Consider the following 22,427-nt stretch of genomic DNA (forward strand, 5'->3'; position numbering starts at 1 on the left):
TCCTCACACTGCAGTACCTTCACTGTGCATGGAGGGAGTCTGTCTGTTGTTCCTCACACTGCAGTACCTTCACTGTGCATGGAGGGAGTGTCTGTTGTTCATCATAATGCATTTGTGTTGATGTGAAGATGTGTTCATGACTTCATGTGAAGATGTGTTGATGTGAAGATGTGAAGATGTGTTGATGTGTTGATGTGAAGATGTGTTGATGTGAAGATGTGTTGATGTGAAGATGTGTTGATGTGAAGATGTGAAGATGTGTTGATGTGAACATGTGTTGATGTGAACATGTGTTGATGTGAAGATGTGTTTATGTGAAGATGTGTTGATGTGAAGATGTGTTGATGTGAAGATGTGTTCATGTGAAGATGTGTTCATGTGAAGATGTGTTGATGTGAAGATGTGTTGATGTGAAGATGTGTTGATGTGAAGATGTGTTGATGTGAAGATGTGTTGATGTGAAGATGTGTTCATGTGAAGATGTGTTCATGTGAAGATGTGTTGATGTGAACATGTGTTCATGTGAAGATGTGTTCATGTGAAGATGTGTTGATGTGAAGATGTGTTGATTTGAAGATGTGTTGATGTGAAGATGTGAAGATGTGAAGATGTGTTGATGTGAAGATGTGTTGATGTGAAGATGTGTTCATGTGAAGATGTGTTGTGTTTTGTCTTCCAGCGGAGTACAGGACTCTGTGTCCTGGAGGAGAAGGCTTCAGGCCCAACCCCATCACTGTCATCCTGGAAGGTCAGCACTCATGTCCTCATGACACTTGCGTGCGTGCGTGCGTTTGTGTGGGTTCACTGGGTTGTAGTGACGACAACCCTGACTAGGATGTTTATTCTGTGGCATATCACCACCCCAATCTTACACACACATACCCCACACACACACACACACACACACACACACACACACACACACACACACACACACACACACACACACACACACACACACACACACACACACAAAAACACACACACACACACACACACACACACACACACACACACACACACACACACACACACACACACACACACACACTATTAAGTGTTCCTTTTTCCTCCCAATGCAGACATCAACGAGTGTCAGGAACTGCCAGGTTTGTGTCAGGGAGGACATTGCATCAACACCTTTGGCAGCTTCCAGTGTGAATGTCCAAAGGGCTACGCACTCAATGGCGAAACTAGAGTGTGTGAAGGTACGACATACACACGCACACGTGTACTGTACACACACTCTCACACTACCACACAAACATATACAGGTGACTTCTCCCTAGCTCTTGCCCCAGGCCATTTAGGAGAGGAAATTGAGTCCAGCCGCTAAGGCCTGTGTTCAGTTAGGACAGATGGAGAATGAGGAAAAAGCAATGAGGAGAGAGAGAGAGAGAGAGAGAGAGGGGGGGAGAGAGAGAGGGAGAGATATTGGGCTCTGTTGTCCTGTGGCCCCTGCTGCAGCTCATTGTAGCTCAGTATATATCTTCTTCTCCGGTTCCCTGTCTGTTGCTAACCCAACACAGCTCAGTCGGGACAATGAGACAGCTGAGTCTCCTAACTGTGTCCAGAGATGCGTGGCTGTGATGTGGTCAGAGCCTCTCCCCAGAGGCAAGAACACTGAGTCCCCTGAAGACAGGCCAGGGAGGAAGGGAGACAGGCGGTGGGGTGGAATGGGAAAGAATTGAAGCGACGAAGGGGGAGTGACGGTACGAGAGAATTAGGGCGAGATAAATGAGGAAAAAATGAAGAGAGGACAAGGGTGAAAGAAACATTTACTGTTTAGGGAGGATGATGAGGGAGAAGACAGAGAGGGTGTGTGTGTGGGGGGATTGAACAATGACATGTGGCCCATTTTGATTGGGGGGGTGTTTGTTGGCCGGGAGAACAAAAGCTGATGTCTGCAGTAGAAGTTCCATGGCCGTGCACAGCAGTGGTGGGAAGTAACTAAGTATATTATGTACACAGGTACTGTACTTAAGTACAAGTTTGAGGTATTTGTACTTTACTTGAGTATTACTTTTACTTCCACTACATCTCGGATCGAAATATTGTACTTTTACTCCACTACATTTTTTTGAAATCTTTAGTTACTATAGTTACTTTGTAGATTTTGATAGATATTACAATGCATACATTAACCAGTTCAGCCCTATCCAATTTGGTCAGTTGAATATAGCCGATCTACAAGTTCACAATGCATCACGATGCGATGCAGTGAGCTCGTAGATCTGCTATTTTCAAAGGATTTTTATACATTTGAGAACTTGAAATGAGACACAATGAGTACTTTTGCTTTTGGTTCTTTAATGCTGTCAGCGCCATTTTGCCGTAGATCTAGGTCAATTAAAGCCTATTTTTTGATACTACGCTTTTACCGCCATTGCCGTTGATTAATGGTAACTGCGCTATTATAGTGCATTCGATCGATCAAGCCATAATGCTACTTACGTTAGCATCGGGTAGCTAGCTGTTGCTGTCACAAGACTCCGTCGGCACCATAAGAATCCATTCTATCCGTTTCTTTCAATCGCCTGTATCTCCTATTCCTTGTCCCAGATGGCATTTTGGTCAAAACAACGTTTCTTTAATGACACAGAACCGGTGATGAGGAGCCCCCCAGTGCCCCGGTATAGACCCATATTGTAAACAACAGTTGAACGAGACCTGTTAAACTTACTAGGATAATACTACTTCCGGTAGTCTGGAAATGTGCCTTTTCAAAATAAGAGCTCGACTGGGAAAAATGCTGGCGTGAATTAGATCCTAATTTTTCAATAAATGCTATATAAATAAAATTGCCTTGCCTTTTGCCTTGCCTTTCCTTGTGTCCACTCCCTTTGTGTGCAGATGTGAATGAGTGCGAGCAGCTGGGGATCTGTGGTCCTGGCCAGTGCTACAACACCATAGGGAACTACACCTGTATCTGTCCTGTGGACTACATGCAGGTCAATGGTGGAAACAACTGCATGGGTACGTCTCCACCCTACTACACCCACACAGTAAGGAGGACATCAAATGGCACTGCTACCATGTTACACTGACACTTCTCCATAATAAGCTCTTCTGATTTTCTCCTCCGTGTTTCTGCGATACACACAAACAAACGTTCACAGACATGAGGAAGAGCCACTGTTACAGGAACTTCTACTCAGACAACAGAACGTGTGACGGAGAGCTGACCTTTAACATGACCAAGAAGATGTGCTGCTGTGCCTACAACATTGGCCGTGCCTGGAATAAGCCATGTGAAAAGTGTCCTGTACCTAGCACCAGTGAGTTCACACCCACGCACGCACGCACGCACGCACGCACGCACGCACGCACGCACACACGCACACACACACACACACACACACACACACACACACACACACACACACACTTGCTACTATCCTCTGTGTACACCTGTAACATTTGCAATAATCAACATTTGTTTATCGACCTACAGTATATGTACTGTACTGTACTGTACTGTACTGTACTGTACTGTACTGTACTGTACTGTACTGTACTGTACTGTACTGTACTGTACTGTACTGTACTGTACTGCAGGGGTTCTCAACCCGTGGGTCACAAGCCCTCAGGGGGTCGCCAAAATACTTTGGGGGGGTCCCCAAATTATGAATAAAAAAAATGACACTGACCACGACACTGACCATGATACTGACTTTTTTTTGCAACTAAATGGCTTGAAAATGGAAATTAAGAGTTTACATAGTACTTGTTGCATGCATAAACGTAATGATTATATCTGGTTTCAGTATTCATTTATGATATATTTTTGCAGGTTATTTTTGCAGGCAGTTTGTATTGGTGGTGAGGAGGGGGGCGGGGCGGGGGTCACGAGACATGGCCAAAGCATTTCCGGGGGTCCCCAGCCAAAAAGGTTGAGAACCCACTGCTGTACTGTACTGTACTGTACCTACAGATAGCAGTGGTTCTCAACCTTTTTTCACCAAGTACCACCTCAGAAAATATTTGGCTCTCCGGGTACCACCACTATGACGTTAAAATACGCCAAACAAATACAGTAGCGTACACCTAACCTATCCCATCCTATTCACACAGGAGGGAGATTTGAAAGGCACTAATGTCCACCACTGCAGTTTTTACATGCAGCTGCTGCTGGACAAAATATTCTCTTTACACCTTTATATTTCCATTTTAAGCCACTGCGTTGCCAACTTGCCACTGTTTAGTTTGTTGTAATCCGTGAACGCATCGTCGGCAGTGCTCGGCACAAAGCCAACAACAAACCCCCACACCCCACCTTTGTCATGTTCAGGAAGATTTCTGGTACCACCTGTCCTTGGTCCTTGGTATCAAATCACTGGTCTATAGTGTATACATATATTGCTATAATGCTACAGTAATGGGAGGATTTTGAATGTTGTATATCGTCTAGCTATTCTTGCTTACCTAGGCTATATCAATGTCCGGCTACTGTAGCTCAGTCGGTAGAGCACTCGCCTTTGGACCACAGGGTTCTTGGTTTGATCCCCAGCACCGCCAACTCAGCATATATATATGCGTAGCGCGGCTTGGGTAACTAAGACATGCGGTAAGAACTGGGAGCTGATGGTACTGCTGGTGTGGCGCCCCACCTCAGCAAACCATCCATCTCCCAGGGGTCGAGCGCATTGATTCAGAAATAGACACCCTCTTAGGGGTGATTCCGACAATAAGCCAACTACTAGGTACTACTATTATGTCAACTTCACTGTGACAAATTCCTCATGCAGACATACTTACAAAGAAAGACGAATTCAGATTCTGCCCCGATTCGACTTCAATAAGTAAAGTAACTCTGACAAATGTAATCAATGTGTTGTCTCCTCTCAGATGAGTTTGCCACACTGTGTGGCAGTGGGACACCTGGCTTTTCCATTGACATCTACACAGGACAGGTCATCGGTAAGATCTTATTTAACCACTTCAACCCTGGCGTCCCTATCTTGGGCATATCATTATGGGCAAGAAAAGAAAATCAAAGATTTTCCCAAATTAAAAACAATAGTGAAAATATCAGATCTATGAGTTTGTAAATTGGCTGCTTTTGCTATTTTTGAAATAGAGCTTAGGTGTTTAAAAGCTCATGTTCAATGTTCTGGTATGAAAGGGAAGTTGTCTAATGTGTTTGTCTCTTCACCGTGTGCTAGATATCGATGAGTGCAGGGAGATTCCCGGGGTGTGTGAAAACGGAGTGTGCATCAACATGATTGGCAGCTTCAGGTGCGAGTGTCCAATAGGCTTCATCTACAATGACAAGCTGCTGGTCTGTGAAGGTACGTATGAGCGCACTGACAATGGTTCACAGCATGCTATGATGACACAACTTTTTATTTTGGTTCATAATAAATTAGGCCAGTCAAACAAATTAGATCAAGTCAGCTGTTCCATGCTCCCCAGATGCTGTGAGAAATGTATCACAAATGTTGGCTGTCCACAAACGCCTCTTTGTCTGTCCCTCTGTTAGACATCGATGAGTGTCAGAATGGTCCCGTGTGCCAACAGAACGCAGCCTGTGTGAATGTACCAGGGAGCTACCGCTGCGAGTGTAAACCAGGCTACCGATTCACGCCAACTGGACAATGTTTGGGTAAGGCAGCCTTATAAATACTACTTTACTTACATGGCCCACGTGGGAGACAAAACCTGTACCATTCCGTATCATTAGCCTTATCCATGGGTATTCCCCTTTGGATAATGATACTGACCACGACACTGACCATGATACTGACATGATACTGACATGATACTGACATGATACTGACCATGATACTGACATGATACTGACATGATACTGACATGATACTGACATGATACTGACCATGATACTGACATGATACTGACATGATACTGACATGATACTGACCATGATACTGACCATGATACTGACCATGATACTATCCATGATATGAGATATAGATACTGTATAGATACTGATAGATACTGACCATGATACTGACATGATACTGACCATGATACTGACATGATATTGACCATGATACTGGCATGATACTGACCATGATACTGACCATGATACTGACCATGATACTGATCATGATACTGACATGATACTGACCATGATACTGACCATGACACTGACCATGATACTGACATGATACTGACATGATACTGACCATGATACTGACTGTGATCCTGACCATGATACTGACCATGATACTGACTGTGATCCTGACCATTACACTGACCATATTGACATGATACTGGCCATGATACTGACCATGACTAACCATGATATTGTTACGATAATGACCATGATACTACCATGATACTTACATGGTAATGACCATGATGCTGACCACGACACTGACCATGATACTGACATGATACTGACCATGATGCTGACATGATACTGATCATGATACTGACCATGATACTGACATGGTAATGACCATGATACTACCATGATACTGACATGGTAATGACCATGATACTGACATGGTAATGACCATGATACTGATCATGATACTGACATGGTAATGACCATGATGCTGACATGATACTGATCATGATACTGACATGGTAATGACCATGATGCTACCATGATACTGACATGGTAATGACCATGATACTGACATGATACTGATCATGATACTGACATGGTAATGACCATGATGCTGACATGATACTGATCATGATACTGACATGATACTGACATGGTAATGACCATGATGCTACCATGATACTGACATGGTAATGACCATGATACTGACATGATACTGATCATGATACTGACATGGTAATGACCATGATGCTGACATGATACTGATCATGATACTGACATGGTAATGACCATGATGCTGACATGATACTGATCATGATACTGACATGGTAATGACATGGTAATGACCATGATGCTGACATGATACTGATCATGATACTGACATGGTAATGACATGGTAATGACCATGATGCTGACATGATACTGATCATGATACTGACATGGTAATGACCATGGTAATGACCATGATACTGACATGATAGAATTTGCCTCTATATTGGGAAATGAGTGCATAATGCATATAAAGTACTGATAAAATAAATGTAAAAGATAGATTCACAAAGTTTTATATAGTTATAAAATCCCAAGGCACACCTGGATGCAGGCACACCAGTGCGCAGTAGTTCTGTCTGAGAACTACTGCTCTGGAGATACTTAAAGTATGGGGTAGGTGAGAATGCCGTGGAGAACAAGGATGCATCCTGTGGTTCCAGACGTGTGAGAGGCCTGTAACAGGCTGTTCCTCTGTCTTCCTCCAATGCCTCCTCCTCGCGCTGTCACGCTCAGCCACAAATTGAATAAAAAATTGTTGATCCAAACATTCTTGTCGGTTGCCATGCTCTTGTTAAGTTCTTCGTCCATTATTAGAACAGTCTGGAGAAAGCACTGTCTGATATTGACCCGCAGGTTTTCAAACCAACATCCTGTTTTGCTTCCTGCTATTATGAGCGTTAAATCCCCCCATGGCAGGGTGTGAGTGTGCCAGGCCAGTAACAACATAACACTATCAGATTGACTGTGGTGCTGGAGTTAGAGGGACAGCAGCAGTGTGTACCAATCACTGTGTTGACGTTAATGTGGAATTAATCGCAATTAATTGTGTAACATCAACCTCTTTGCTCTGTCTTTCAGTGTTGATTTTCACAGCAAAACTTGATTTAGTTTCATATTAGTCATAGTCTTTTGAATAACATTTCATTTAGTTTTTGTCATATTTTAGTCATCTGAAATGTTTTTGTTTTAGTCTAGTTTAAGTCGACTAAATATCTTACAATTTTAGTAGTAAAGTAGGCCTACTAAATGCTACTAAAATCTACTGTTGATTTTGTTGACAAAAATGTATTTTGGGCCTGGGCCATGGCTCAGTGGTCCAGGCACCTTGGCTGGTAATCCAGTCTGGCAGTGTGCCGCGGGTTCGATCCCGACGGCCTTTACTGCATGTCTTCCCCCCATCTCTCTCCCCATTTCCTGTAAGCCTACTGTCTGTCCCTCCATAAAATATATAAAATAAAGGCAAAAGCCAAAAAAAGTATTTTGGCAGGCCTTGATGGCATCGTAATGACTTGATTTTACAGTTTGTTGGTTGCATGCTGAAAATAGCCGATCTACAAGCTCACAACACGTTGCAGTGTGACGCGTTGTGAGGTTGTAGATTGGCTATTTGCAGAGCGCAACACCAGAGTGCAATCAAACATACAACGGCTTGTCTTTTAATTTTCTCCCTAACATTATAGTCTAGTTTTTATTTGTTGAAAATTGTCAATACTGTAGTCGACGAACATTTTTCACCATAGTATCGACGAAATCAACACTGTTTGGCAGATAATGTGTAATTAACTGCAATTAATTGTTGTTTTGCTGTGTCTTTGCAGACCGTAACGAGTGCGTAGAGAACCCTGGCGTGTGTAATCCCGGCCAGTGCATTGACACACTGGGGAGCTACCGTTGTCTCTGTCCTAATGGCTTCAAAACCACCACGGATCTGTCCATGTGTATCGGTAAGGACATTTTACGTATATGCAGATAGCTAAAAGGCGCAGATCCCATTTGTATTTTTTCTTTAAAGTTTCACATATTTATACATGTACTGTATGACTATTATATGATGCCAAAGAGTAATTGCTGTATTAATTATGACGTTGCACTCAACTGGGTATTGAAACTGTAATGTCATTCTTGTGGTTTCAGATGTGGATGAATGTGAGAGACATCCATGTGGCAATGGGACCTGCAAGAATACAGTGGGCTCCTACAACTGCCTCTGCTATCCTGGCTACCACAACTCACACAACAACGATTGCATAGGTGTGTACGTGTACGTGTACGTGTACGTGTACGTGTACGTGTACGTGTACGTGTACGTGTGCGTGCGTGCGTGCGTGCGTGCGTGCGTGCGTGCGTGCGTGCGTGCGTGCGTGCGTGCGTGCGTGCGTGCGTGCGTGTCTCTGTGACACACAGAGAGAGGGAGAAAGTGAGAGAGTGCTGGTGTTGAACAACAGTGTGTCCTGTGGTATTCTGTGACATCTTCTTTCTTATTCAGACACTGATGAGTGTGCCACCCAGAGAGGCTTATGTCGGAACGGAAACTGCGTCAACACCCTGGGCACCTTCTTCTGTGTGTGCCGCGACGGCTATGAGCTCACAGCTGACGGCAGAATGTGTGCAGGTAAAGGGACATCACATGAAGGTTTCACTAATCCTGTCATGTGTACATTCCCCCCTCTGATCTTTAATTGTTTTGGTTGAATTGGTGCAATTCATGGATGTTTCCCTGCTGTGTTTGTCCTCTCAGATATCAACGAGTGTTCTGTGAATCCTGGGACTTGTGGTGCAGGGACGTGTGTGAACCTGGACGGTTCTTATCGGTGCATCTGTCCTCCTGGCTACTATCTCCATGAAGAGACCTGTGAAGGTATGGCATACTGACATACTGGAATTCTTTGAGACACACATACGGGTATTTCGGGGCGTGTCCAAATTCGCCATTGCTTCATGGGGCGCAAACAACACATCTTACCATTGGAATTGCATTAGGGAAAGTACACATGTTGTTGTTTTTTGTCACAGCGCAACATGGTGAAGTATTGTTGCGGTTGCAGCTGAGGGTTGTAGGTGATTGCAACAAACCACAGATGTAGTGAAACTTTTAAATGGGACCGCCAAATTTTCTAAACTTTCCGCGATTCTGCCAATAAGCATATTCTTTGAGACACACATCTGAGTTTTTGCGGTGTCAATCCCTCCCCTCTTCACTCATTCTAGGACGTATGTGTAGCCAGAATAATATCTGATCAGTGTGTTGTCGCAGTCCTCGGTGTAACTAGTTCATGAGAGGAATTCCACTAGGTACAACATGTAGAATATTTTCAAGAGATTTCAACGTATTGAGTTTGAAATCAATGGACTCAAGTATATGAATTTGTTTCGCTAAGTGAAACATAATACTATAGTTTGACAGCTTTATACCTCAGCTAGGCCCTATTTTTAAATGTTCACACACTTTTACTGAGGTATATTTAACACTACATGGTACACGTCTTCCCGGTGACATCATGACAAATTGAAACGTACCGCTCTCTTTATCGCTTCAGACAAATTAGTCTTAAAAATGTCAGGTTTTTTTGGCATACATAGCCAGACATACTTTAAGCTATATGTCTTGTATTGTTGTGAAATGCCTCTTAAAAAAAGAACATTTCTGTCAGAGGTAACGTGACACATGCAAACAGTCCGGATATCGGCCTTTCTTACCCCAGGTCACTTTGAGTGCACGCGGGTGAAATCACCCCTCATCGTCTTCTGACAGACATAGGGGTTGGAACATGCATCCAGCAAGCCCAACCCAGTAGTCACTTTGAGTGGCACCACACAAAGCCACGGGTGAACATGTACTGTATGTCGGACATTACTATTACTAACCCTACCCCAAACCCCAAACCTAACCATAACCATAACCGCAACCACGTCGCAACGCATGTGGGTGAACATGTACTGTATGTCAAACATTACTATTACTAACCCTACCCCAAACCTAACCATAACCGCAACCACGTCGCAACGCATGTGGGTGAACATGTACTGTATGTCGGACATTACTATTACTAACCCTACCCCAAAACCCCAAACCTAACCATAACCGCAACCACGTCGCAACGCATGTGGGTGAACATGTACTGTATGTCAAACATTACTATTACTAACCCTACCCAAAACCCCAAACCCCAAACCTAAACATAACCACAAGCACGTCGCAACACATGTCGGACCAAAGCAAACTTCACTTTATCCGCAAAGGATTTGAACCCACTCAACCCAGGATTGAAAGTCTATTGCCTAACGAGGCATACTACGAGCTGGCTGCTGGAATGCTTTTCTAGAGTCTACTTCATTATAACACGCCCATGCAAGTCATGTAAAAGAAATGGAAAAACCCTGCCCAGTAAGGAAAAACCCTGCCCAGTAGGGGAGGGGTTGGGGTAGGCTTCCCTCCCCCATCCCCTCCCATATTTATCGGAGATGTAGCTGAGGGTTGATTTCACCCAACACCACTTTACTTTGCGCGCAGTTGTTCACACACACATGCACACACTCATGCGTGCATGCACACGCACACGCACACACACACACACACACACACACACACACACACACACACACACACACACACACACACACACACACACACACACACACCAACACGCCAAAATCGCGCACACACACACACACACACACACACACACACACGCAACCATGCATGTGAAACATAACGCAAATGACAGCCATGACCAGCTCTGCTGAGGTTCACCAGAGGAGTTTAAGGCACTCCGTTCCAACTCCTTCCTCCATGTCCTCCTCCTCCTCCTCCTCGCCTCACACCACCAGCGCCACTACAGAATGCCCCATTTCTCCCCTTTAGCACGTGGGAGAGAAGCCAGGCCAGAGCACTTGGGTTGTTTACACAGTGGGGGCTGATGAAGAGATATTCGACAGACTTCATCACGTTCCCACTACACGCTCTGTTCCTGGAAGCAGGGCAAGGAACAGGCTTAGATTCTCAGTAGATGTACCCGTAGCAGCTGGTCCGTGTGATGGGTGGACTGGTGACATGGAGTCCAAATTCCACATAATTGTCATCCCCACCCTGATGATGACCTATGTGAGTCACAAAGCATCGGTCATTTTTATTACATATCGCCGTGTAAAATGAAAGCATTTAGCACAAACCCTACAGACTACATTTCTGATTGAGACCATATTCCACCCACGCAATGAGCCCTTCAAAAGATGGTGCCTCATCCCTCCATCCAGTAGAGGGATGATGTTCTGTTTAATCAAACTCACTTGGGCTCATAAAGTCATAATATATCGTTGTGAGGTCATCACTTGCATAATGCCACCATTACAGATGCTGACTCACAGATGCTGACTCACTGAGCTGTGATACAATGTTTGTGTGTTGGGGGGGGGTTCATGTGAAAAGCCAGACTATATTTCACTGGACCATTGCAATATTTAAGTTGGTGTTAGAGAAAGTATCCTTTTCTTCTCTGATGGGTACGGTTTCACGTTTCCCCTAATGGTTACACTGGTGAATAGAAAGCTGCAGTATGATTAAAGGAGAACTTTAGGTCAATTCTGTGTGAAAAGCACTCGCCAGTGCCTTCTGTGTTGCGAGATCACTCGCTCAGAGCTGGAAAACGGATGACAGCCCACCGTATGTCAAATTTGCTTAGTAGTTAGTAGTTACTGTCCCCTAAGTGGTAGTAATCCCTCAAATACATGTCCCTTAAATTAGGGATGTCATAAGGGGACGATTAAAGTGCTGACTGGCTCTGTTCCCTCTGTGCGTCAGATGTCGACGAGTGCTCCAGTTTACCCGAGATCTGTACGTTCGGAACGTGCTCCAACACTGAAGGCAGCTTCACCTGTTTGTGTCCAGAGGGGTTCCAGCTCTCATCCTCAGGACGCAGATGCCTGGGTAAGTGTGTGTGTGTGTGTGTGTGTGTGTGTGTGTGTGTGTGTGTGTGTGTGTGTGTGTGTGTGTGTGTGTGTGTGTGTGTGTGTGTGTGTGTGTGTGTGTGTGTGTGTGTGTGTGTGTGTGTGTGTGTGTGTGTGTGTGTGTGTGTGTGTGTGTGTGTGTGTGTGTGTGTGTGTGTGTGCGTTTGTGCGTGCGTGCGTGCGTGCGTGCGTGCGTGCGAGAGAGACGCAGACTGAGAGACACAGACAGTGAGAGAGAGAGTAAGTGATAAAGACACCATAAGAGTGATGGACAGACAGACAGACAGACAGACAGACAGACAGACAGACAGACAGACAGACAGACAGACAGACAGACAGACACATAGGGTGCTACACTGCTACTGTACATACTGTATGCATTTGCAGTACGTGATTTACTGCAACGATGCAACTGGTACAGTGCCGTGTAGCAACGTTGCAGGGAGTGCATATCTCGTACGTTATGGACCATATGGGTCAAACAGCCTGGAAGTACATCAACGCTGGTCTACAGTACCTATTCTTACGTGTGTGTGTCTTTAGTGGAGAATGAGGAGTCGTCTCTGCAGTCAGTCAGTCAGTCAGCACAGGCCTGCTCTGCTTTCTCAACACGGCACATACTGTTCTGTTCCAGCTGGTTCTGCTGCTGCTTGGCTCACTGAGGCCAAGGGTGGCTCTGAACAGATCACTTTTCCATTTCCTCAGTCTCTCTGTGTGCGTGCGTGCGTGCGTGCGTGCGTGCATATGGGGCGGGTGGGTGGGGGAACAGTCAGAGACCCATGTTAGGGAGTTCCCCCTCCAAACACCGAGATGATGACATCATCAGTTTAGTGAGGCAGTTTACAATTCCTGCTTTTCTTTTCTCTCCTGCAGCTGGATTAAAGGGGGGGGGGGTTCTGAGGTGACAAAAGAGGAACTGAACAGAGAGCTTAGCTCCACTGCAGAATTCTGTCGGAAGTCTGTGATTCACTTTGAGCAAATCTTTCAATCAATCATTACACACGGTAATATCCTCATTGTTCATTTAACTCTGATAGTGTACAATTGTACAATGTGTATACTTTCAGAGTCACAAATGGATGCATTAACACAACAACAAACATTAATTAAGAGATTTTAACTCTATATCTTTTGTTTTAAATAGTGTGTAAAACTAGTAAAACTACTTTTCCTGAGTCAAGTATTTAGAATTGTCCTCAGAAACAGTGAAAGACATGCGTGCCACAGATGCCATGCAGGCTTTAGATGGCATTGCAGGCTCAAACAGTTCCTGGCTAGGGGCATTGTGGTGTATGGTTTTGTACATTGCATAAATATAAATAATATCTTTATTTTGCAAATAAACAAGAAAACAATGCACAATAGTTAGTTCTATGTACAGTCTGACTGGAGTAGGAAAATAGTAATTGTCTACACATCGTGAAACCCCCCAAAAACATAGTGATATTATTTACACACTCACACATTTACCTTTCTTGCCATTAAATTTAACACATTAGAATAGCTATCCGTTATAACTACTTAATTAGATAATGCACAAACTGTATGTTAATGAAATATTAATGTCTTGTTAAATATTTGTAAATAGTTGGTTAAGGATTTACAACTCTACCATACACATATTTAATAGATCACGATATTAGTACTTAGCTACTTACTAATAGACTTAATCTATTTTAATGTGTAAGTTGACTCAGCAGCGGATTTGAAATGAAAGCATACGACACCTTCATGTGTTTCCTTAGATTGTTACTCCCCTTGTTCTGAACATCGGAAATATCTTTTGTCGAGATTCTCTGAATAAACCTTAGAACTGTAAGGTAATTGACAGATTCATATATACATTATATTCACCCTTTAAGTTATACTGACACACACACACACACACACACACACACACACACACACACACACACACACACACACACACACACACACACACACACACACACACACACACACACACACACTTGCACAACAGCTGTGCAGAGAACACATAAATCTCTATTTCGGAAAGGCTGACAAATCAGTTTCATGGGGGAAAGTAATATGACACTCCTTTTGACATTCTTTGCACAGCACCAGGTGTTCATGCATGTGATCTTTGTGCCTCGGCCAGGTGTGTGTGTGTGTGTGTGTGTGTGTGTGTGTGTGTGTGTGTGTGTGTGTGTGTGTGTGTGTGTGTGTGTGTGTGTGTGTGTGTGTGTGTGTGTGTGTGTGTGTGTGTGTGTGTGTGTGTGTGTGTGTGTGTGTGTGTGTGTGTGTGTGTGTGTGTGTGTGTGTGTGTGTGTGTGTGTGAGAGAGAGAGAGAGAGAGATCCATGGGGGTCAGACAGATTATTTGTATTGAGTTAAGGGAAGGCCAGAGTTAGCAGGAGTGTGCAGCCATATGCTTCTCATTACAAGATAGTGCCCGACTAGGACGAAAAACAACCCACAGAAACAGAGAGAGATTGGCAAACGCCAAGCACTGGCTGCAGGGAGACTTGCGTGTCTTAAGTACCAGGTCTTATTACTTAACTTAAGACCTGGAAGCGTGGCCAATGCTCTTTGGCCACTCAGAATAGCCAAATGGCATTGATCACGCCTCCAGGTCTTAAGTTAAGTAATAAGACCTGGTACTTAAGACACGCAAAATACAGCCCGTAACCTCTTAAGATATATATATACTTCGCTAAATAGCGAAAATAGCTAATCCACTGTGGATTTAGGCTACTTTAGCCTATTTTGGCCGAATGTTCGCCTATTATGACTTGTCCAGAATAGGGACGCTAGGGTTAATTTGCTTTACAACACTTTCTCTGATTCTCTCTCTCTCTCTCTCTCTCTCTCTCTCTCTCTCTCTCTCTCTCTCTCTCTCTCTCTCTCTCTCTCTCTCTCTCTCTTCCACCCTACAATTCGACCCCTAGACGTCCGCGAGAATTATTGCTACACCAAGTTTGAGAACGGACGCTGCCAGGCCCCGAAGCCCCTCAACACCACCAAGGACCAGTGCTGCTGCACGGCCATGCCGGGCCAGGGCTGGGGTGATCCCTGTGAGATCTGCCCCAGCAAGGATCAAGGTGGGTGGTGGAGCACAGCGTCACATTCGTACACTCTCAGAGTTTAATTAACACTCTGGGGTCAATGTGTGCAATTTCAGGCGCACAAAAGCACACAGCTTCATAACATCCTGCATGTTTTTAACTTTTTTGTTTGTCATTATGTATTATTGATCTCTTAATGTTTTCATGTGTTGTGTTCCAGAGGCCTATCGTATTCTCTGTCCTAATGAGGGCTATCGAACAGGGATAGATGACAACCCTATAGGTATGTTTATTGATTTGCACTATATGTTGTTTATCTTTAAAAACGACACTTTGTGGGCATCTGCGTGAAACGAACACAAGGTTGGAGGGTGGGAAGCCGGGTGGGGAGGGCACTCTCTGTTACTGCACTAGTTGCAACTCCTGCAAGTTGGTCAAGGTGCCTATTTAGTGAGGAGAACTGGGAGGGATCTTGTGTTCCTCTGCATTGCCTCGTCCTCTCTGTGAAACGTTTCACTGTCAAGTGAAAAGAAGTGGACTGGCGTCACATGTACTTCACTTCACATGTACTGTGCAGGTACTCCATTGGCCTACTGGCAGCATGCACAAATATCTGCCGCTGATGGGTCCAGCGATTTGCGAGATTTGACCCTGACAGACTCACAGACCCATTTGTAGACTATATACACCATAACAAAACAACACTTTGTGCTATGTCACCGTATGTGTATGCGTGTTGCTTATTTTTGTGCATTTCTCTAATTGTAGATATCGACGAGTGTGTCAACAGCCCTTGTGTCAATGGCCAGTGTATCAACACAGATGGCTCTTTCCGCTGTGAATGTCCCCATGGTTATCGACTGAAAGATTTAATAAACTGTGAAGGTCAGTTTACTCTCTTCCTCTGTCCCTTCCTGTCTTTCCATCTCTCACAAATTTCTCTCTTTTTTACACTGATTCCTCTATAACATAATCTGTCTGTCAGACACACAGACACACACAGACACGGATTTCTCATTTCTCTGTACAAAGCTTTCCTCTAATGAGGGAAACATGCTAAATATGCCTCTCTTCCACTGTAGACACCGACGAGTGTGACATTGGAAACCCGTGCGGCAATGGCACATGCACTAATGTGATCGGATCGTTTGAGTGTGCATGCGACGACGGATTTGAACCTGGCCCAATGATGACCTGCGAAGGTACGTAATGTTCTGTGGGCTCTCTCAGACGGACCATGCAGCGTGTGCGTATTAGCTGTCAAAGGTCACAGCTTTGACTTCTCCACTGTCTCCCGCTCAGATGTAAACGAGTGCTCCCAGAATGCCCTGCTGTGTGCCTTCCGCTGCGTCAACGTGGTGGGCTCCTACGAGTGTAAATGTCCCACGGGCTACGTGCTGCGAGATGACAAGAGGATGTGCAAAGGTACGAGAGCCCCACTCATTCCCCTGTATCAGCCAGGTCTGACTTTTACTGGGAAGACGTGTTGGCATACTACAGACAGAGCACTTGAAAGACGACTGACTGGCCCCTCCATAAAGTTACATAATGCACTATATCTGCGAGACACTCCTCGGATGCTTGTCTCGGCTCAACTTAAACACTCTTTTAGCGATGATGAAACCATGGCAACTGTCATTTGCTAAGTGATTGTTTACACCAGCAGAACGCCCTGATAGCCAGAGAAACCATGGCTACCAGTGGTGTTTGGAAGGATGGGGCCGAGGCAGGAGGAACGTCTCAGAGTCTATAGCATCATTGTTTACATTTCAGCTCCAAACAGACCACCGGCTATCTCATTTCAGAGCTATAACACTAGAGAGCTCACGGTGGGAGGGGGGATGTTCAGAATAGATGGCGGTGTAGCACGTGTATATTTCTGACAAGCATGTGTCATCACGTGTTAATTGTGGTAAAGGATCCGACGATTATCTGCTGACTGACTCAGCTGGTAAGTCTACTCAGTTTTAGGTTGTTCCTACGGATTCTCACACCTGCTGGAGTGACGTTTGTTCCTACAGTAGGTTGATAGTGCCAATGCAAATGTTATATTCAAATATTTCCCCAAAACAAGTGAGGGATAATTCACTCTTATCAGTGGGGTTATTGAAAGATAATCCACATTACGGAGGCAAAACCCCTGATGTGAAGTGGAGGGGTTTACAGTGTATTATCATTCTATAACTGCACAGCAGTTTGACCCCTTAGAAATTATCATTATTCTTTGTGTCCTCAGTGCATTGGAAGACTTACACTACATTGCGTCAGTAAAGTATCACCATTAGTGAACCCTTTGGGTGAATGATTGGGTCGCCCGAGTCGCCTTCACTATTTTAAGTGTACAATTGTCTTGTTTAACAGACCAGAATGAATGTGAGGACGGTATAGATGACTGCGCCAGCCGAGGGATGACCTGCAAGAACCTCATTGGCACATATATGTGCATCTGTGCCCCCGGATACACTCGTCCACCCAACGGAGAGGGTTGCATTGGTAACACTTCATCATTCATTTTGTCGAGTAAAATGTATTTTGGCGGGCCTCGATGGCGTCGTAATGCCTGACTTTACACTTGGTTGCATGCTGACAATAGCCGATCTACAAGCTCACAACGTGTCACATCGTGAGCTCATAGATCTACTATTTTCCGAGCCCAACAACCAAGAACAATCTGTTCTCCACTAGTCCCTCCTTAACATCTTAGTCTAGTTTTTATTTGTTGACGAAATTGTCAATATATTTTGTCTTAGTTTTAGTCATCATAGCTTAGTTTTTATTTAGTTTTTCGTCAGTGAAAAAAGGTAGCCGACGAACATTTTTCGTCATAGTCTTAGTGGACGGAAACAACACAGATCAGATCAGTAGTCACATTCGCATCATGGTGGTCAACACATTGGCTAATATGCCTCCCATAGTACTGTATACGAGTGGCTAATATGAGCCTGCTACTGTATACATGAATATGTTGGCACCGTTAATGGTGTTGGCTGCCAGCTCTGGAAAGCACCTATACTATATGTATGTTCCATTAGATAAACATCTAGCATGACCATAAACATGCTTCACACTTTAAGCTGTTGTTAATGTTATCCCATGCCTGCTGGTAATACATTGATAGTTATTATCTAGGCTCTGACATATAACAGAAGTTATACTACCGCAAACATATCCATTGTATCTTTATGCTGTGTGTGTGTGTGTGTGTGTGTGTGTGTGTGTGTGTGTGTGTGTGTGTGTGTGTGTGTGTGTGTGTGTGTGTGTGTGTGTGTCAGATCTGAACGAGTGTTCCGCCAAACCAGGCGTATGCAAGAATGGCCGCTGTGAGAACACCGTAGGAAGCTTCCGCTGTAGATGTGACCAGGGATACCTCGTTAACCCCACACAGACCGAGTGTATAGGTAAGTACACTGCTCTCTGTCTGTCTCTTTCACTGATACTAGTTCCGTAGCCTCTATCCACGGTCCTCTACTGTATGTCAGTGGTCCTCTACCTTTTCAGGCTGCGACCCCCAAAATAATCATATTTGGAATGGGGACCCCCTCCTGACAAGCACTTGGAATTTAAGCGTTTGAGGCGTTAGATTTAGTTTGACTCATTTCCACAGATAAACATTGTGGAAATAGGTGGTAGCTGAGCTGGGTGATCAGCTATATTTTCAAAATGTTTTCCTCTTTCTTATTTTATTTGACAATTTGGCCAATGTTTGACCAGTTTTTGAGTGGTATAAACCACTCCTACAACTGGCTTTGTTAGTGCAGAAAAAATGAGCATGGTTGCTATGTTCACCCTGTTCACCCGGGTGTGATTTCATTACGTCAGACATGATTTAATTACGTCAGACAGGCTATATTACACCACTCAGTTCACACGGGTGTGATTTTTATAGTATAGTTTGTTGATTACTTGTAGTAAATCATGAGGTGACTCCCCTGGGGGTCTCGACCCACAGGTTGAGAACCACTGCTCTTTGTATACGGTATATCAGGGTCTGTTTCACAACTTCTTTGACTGACCCCTGCATTATCAGGAGGGGTTTCCTGCTACATCAGACTTTGGGAAATGGGTTTTTCTTTTATGTAATGCTCAAGACCAACCATTTCATAGCAGTTCTTTTCATCATGGCACTATTTTCTCTGCGTGTATACAAGGATAAGGGGGCTAGGACCTCCCTGCAGAGGACTTGCTCTCTAATCTGAATGTATACTTCTGGCGTAGACTAGACGTGATGTACTAAGTAAACACTCATGGAAAAGACCAGGGTGACATAATATTCTGAGCTGCCAGGACACAGACAGTGGCGATAGAACCATTTGGGTTATCTGGTCCAGTCTGGCTGCTTCTGAGGTCAGATCCTTTGTGGGAGGATGGAAAGGTCAACAAGGATGGGAAAAGTATGAGAAGCACTTAGTGGATGTCATCAATGTTAACTCCTTCATGGACTCCCTCATCCTGTCCCTTTCCCCAACCCTTTGTGTGGTCTCTTTTTCCTTCCCTTCCTTTTCACTCTGTGTTTGTTGTCTCATTGTCTCTCTCTTACACCATCTTACACACCCTACCTCCTGTCCGCCTCTCTCTCCTTCCTCTAGATAACCGCGAGGGCTTCTGCTTCACGGAAGTGCTGACCACCTTGTGTCAGATGACCTCAAGCAACAGGAACTTGGTGACCAAGTCGGAGTGTTGCTGCGATGGAGGCAGGGGCTGGGGCACAAACTGTGAGCTCTGCCCTCTGCGTGGAACCACGCATTACAAGAAGATGTGTCCCCTGGGCCCCGGATACACCACCGATGGCAGAGGTATCTAGGAGCTGTTCACATCTTGTCTAGTCTGTGTTAACAATGGAATTGTCTTCTCATTGCACGCAAAGACAGTTCATTATTAATTAAATGTCAGAATAAGACGTACTTTAAGGTTTTTCAATTATGTGATACTGGATATCTTAAGAATCAGATATATAAAAGGCAATGTAGATGTCCATTTAAACCCTATTATACATTATTGTTTCCATCATTCATTCATTTCATTTACTAATCTGGACCTAACGTTCTCTGCATTCAGACATTGATGAATGCCGTGTGATGGGCAACCTGTGTAAGAACGGCCAGTGCATCAACACCCTGGGCTCCTACAACTGCATCTGCAAGCCTGGCTACACCAATGACATCACCGGCTCGCTGTGCGTGGGTAAGGCTCAGTCTTATTAACCGGCACCTACTGTAACTTTACGGAGTCGTCCTCCTCCAAGCCCCCGCTCCCTCCTCTCTCATTCCTACTGTCTAGTAAAGTGTTGAAACTATGTGCTGGCCGAGCTGGCCGAGCTCTCGTCTGAGAAATACAACCTATGTCTGTCTGTCTCATCGCTTGCCCCTGTGGAATTTCTGGCAATGAGATCAAACGCACTCTCAGGTCTCTCTCTCTCCGTTTATCTCTGTCTCCGTTCGTTCACCTCACACTCTCTGTCCTTCTCCTTAGATGTAGATGAGTGCGTTCAGGCGCCAAAGCCTTGCAACTTCATCTGTAAGAACACGGAGGGAGGCTACCTCTGCTCCTGCCCACGCGGATACATCCTACAGGAAGATGGCAAAAGCTGCAGAGGTTAGACCCACACATGCACGCACACACACACACGCACACACGCGCACACACACACACACGCACGCACACACACACACACACATACACGCCCACGCCCACATTCTCACTAAGAGCAACCGTGCTGATAATGATTGATAAAAATGTTTTTTCAGCTATTTGACAAGAACCTGCAATATCAAACCCAAATGTAAAACGTGAACTAGCTGTCCCTTTAAGATCCAGCTTGGAGATGTTAGTGGTGGGGGCAGAGCCAGGCCTCTTCCTCACTGTGTGCGTGCTCATGAATGTGGGACCCATGTCCACAGCGTGCATTTGGCTGTGTCACTGTTTATCAGACTTGTTTTTGAGTCTAAACAAGCAATGTTCATTATTTTTTATAGCCTCTCTCATCTTTATTCATCAAAAATGGAGTTGCCCCATCCCCCCCCTCCTCCACACACACACACACACACACACACACACACACACACACACACACACACACACACACACACACACACACACCACCCACGTTTCCGTTGTCTGGTTCATTGGAAGTTCATTTGTAGGTCACTGACTGTAGAAGGACTGGAATTTGACTCACAGAGAGCTGTAGTACGTACTGTACATGCCCTGGTGTGGGACAGCTCTGACCACCATATCCATTCCTACGTGCTCTGTTGCAAAATAAACAGTCCTTTTTTCTGGTACTTAGTTCCTTGCTATATTGTTTATTATAATCTCTTTTCCAGATCTGGATGAATGTTCAACCAAGCAACACAACTGTCAGTTCTTATGTGTCAATACCATTGGAGGGTTTACTTGCAAATGTCCCCCTGGCTTCACCCAGCACCACACTGCCTGCATTGGTAAGCTACAGCGCACACACGTGCGCACGCCGCACACACACCTCACACAATATTTCTTGTAATCAATAATACTTTTTGATTACTTTCAGCCTTTTTTTCAATTGTTTTCAAACAAACAAGAACAATAAACCTACCAAAAATTATTCTTCATTAGCAATTCCCAGTGTATCAATAATATTCTTTATGATTATATCCTAAACTAAAGTTCTATTTAGGGCGGCCTGACATTACAAAAATAATGTGAACCCAACTCACCCCCACACATCCTGCTTCCCCTGCCTAATACACAAAGAATTCGGCAATATCCTTTATAATCTAAATTATTGTTGTATCTTTCATCATCTCAGCCAGCCCATAAAATACCCTTAAAGGCCTCCATCTAACCCTTATAAAGCTTTCTCAGAGTTAATGGACTCGGGCTGATATCACA

At 44.4% G+C, this 22,427-nt stretch overlaps 1 protein-coding gene across 1 annotated transcript in view; it reads left to right on the forward strand.

Moving 5' to 3' along the window:
- Positions 1-22,427, forward strand: part of fbn1 (fibrillin 1) — an 88,789-nt gene that overhangs the window by 61,957 nt on the left and 4,405 nt on the right. The window contains exons 39-61 of the mRNA XM_079497310.1: positions 680-748; positions 1,083-1,208; positions 2,854-2,976; positions 3,120-3,278; positions 4,849-4,920; positions 5,166-5,291; positions 5,483-5,605; positions 8,407-8,532; positions 8,723-8,839; positions 9,075-9,200; positions 9,327-9,446; positions 12,387-12,512; positions 15,441-15,593; positions 15,778-15,840; positions 16,326-16,442; positions 16,640-16,759; positions 16,860-16,982; positions 17,919-18,050; positions 18,830-18,955; positions 20,144-20,350; positions 20,613-20,738; positions 21,027-21,149; positions 21,881-21,997. Of these exons, the coding sequence (XP_079353436.1) occupies positions 680-748; positions 1,083-1,208; positions 2,854-2,976; positions 3,120-3,278; positions 4,849-4,920; positions 5,166-5,291; positions 5,483-5,605; positions 8,407-8,532; positions 8,723-8,839; positions 9,075-9,200; positions 9,327-9,446; positions 12,387-12,512; positions 15,441-15,593; positions 15,778-15,840; positions 16,326-16,442; positions 16,640-16,759; positions 16,860-16,982; positions 17,919-18,050; positions 18,830-18,955; positions 20,144-20,350; positions 20,613-20,738; positions 21,027-21,149; positions 21,881-21,997 (2,820 nt within the window). The remainder of the gene's footprint in view (positions 1-679; positions 749-1,082; positions 1,209-2,853; positions 2,977-3,119; positions 3,279-4,848; positions 4,921-5,165; positions 5,292-5,482; positions 5,606-8,406; positions 8,533-8,722; positions 8,840-9,074; positions 9,201-9,326; positions 9,447-12,386; positions 12,513-15,440; positions 15,594-15,777; positions 15,841-16,325; positions 16,443-16,639; positions 16,760-16,859; positions 16,983-17,918; positions 18,051-18,829; positions 18,956-20,143; positions 20,351-20,612; positions 20,739-21,026; positions 21,150-21,880; positions 21,998-22,427) is intronic.

Source organism: Electrona antarctica (assembly GCF_951216825.1).
Source record: "Electrona antarctica genome assembly, chromosome: 3".
Lineage (NCBI taxonomy): Eukaryota > Metazoa > Chordata > Actinopteri > Myctophiformes > Myctophidae > Electrona > Electrona antarctica.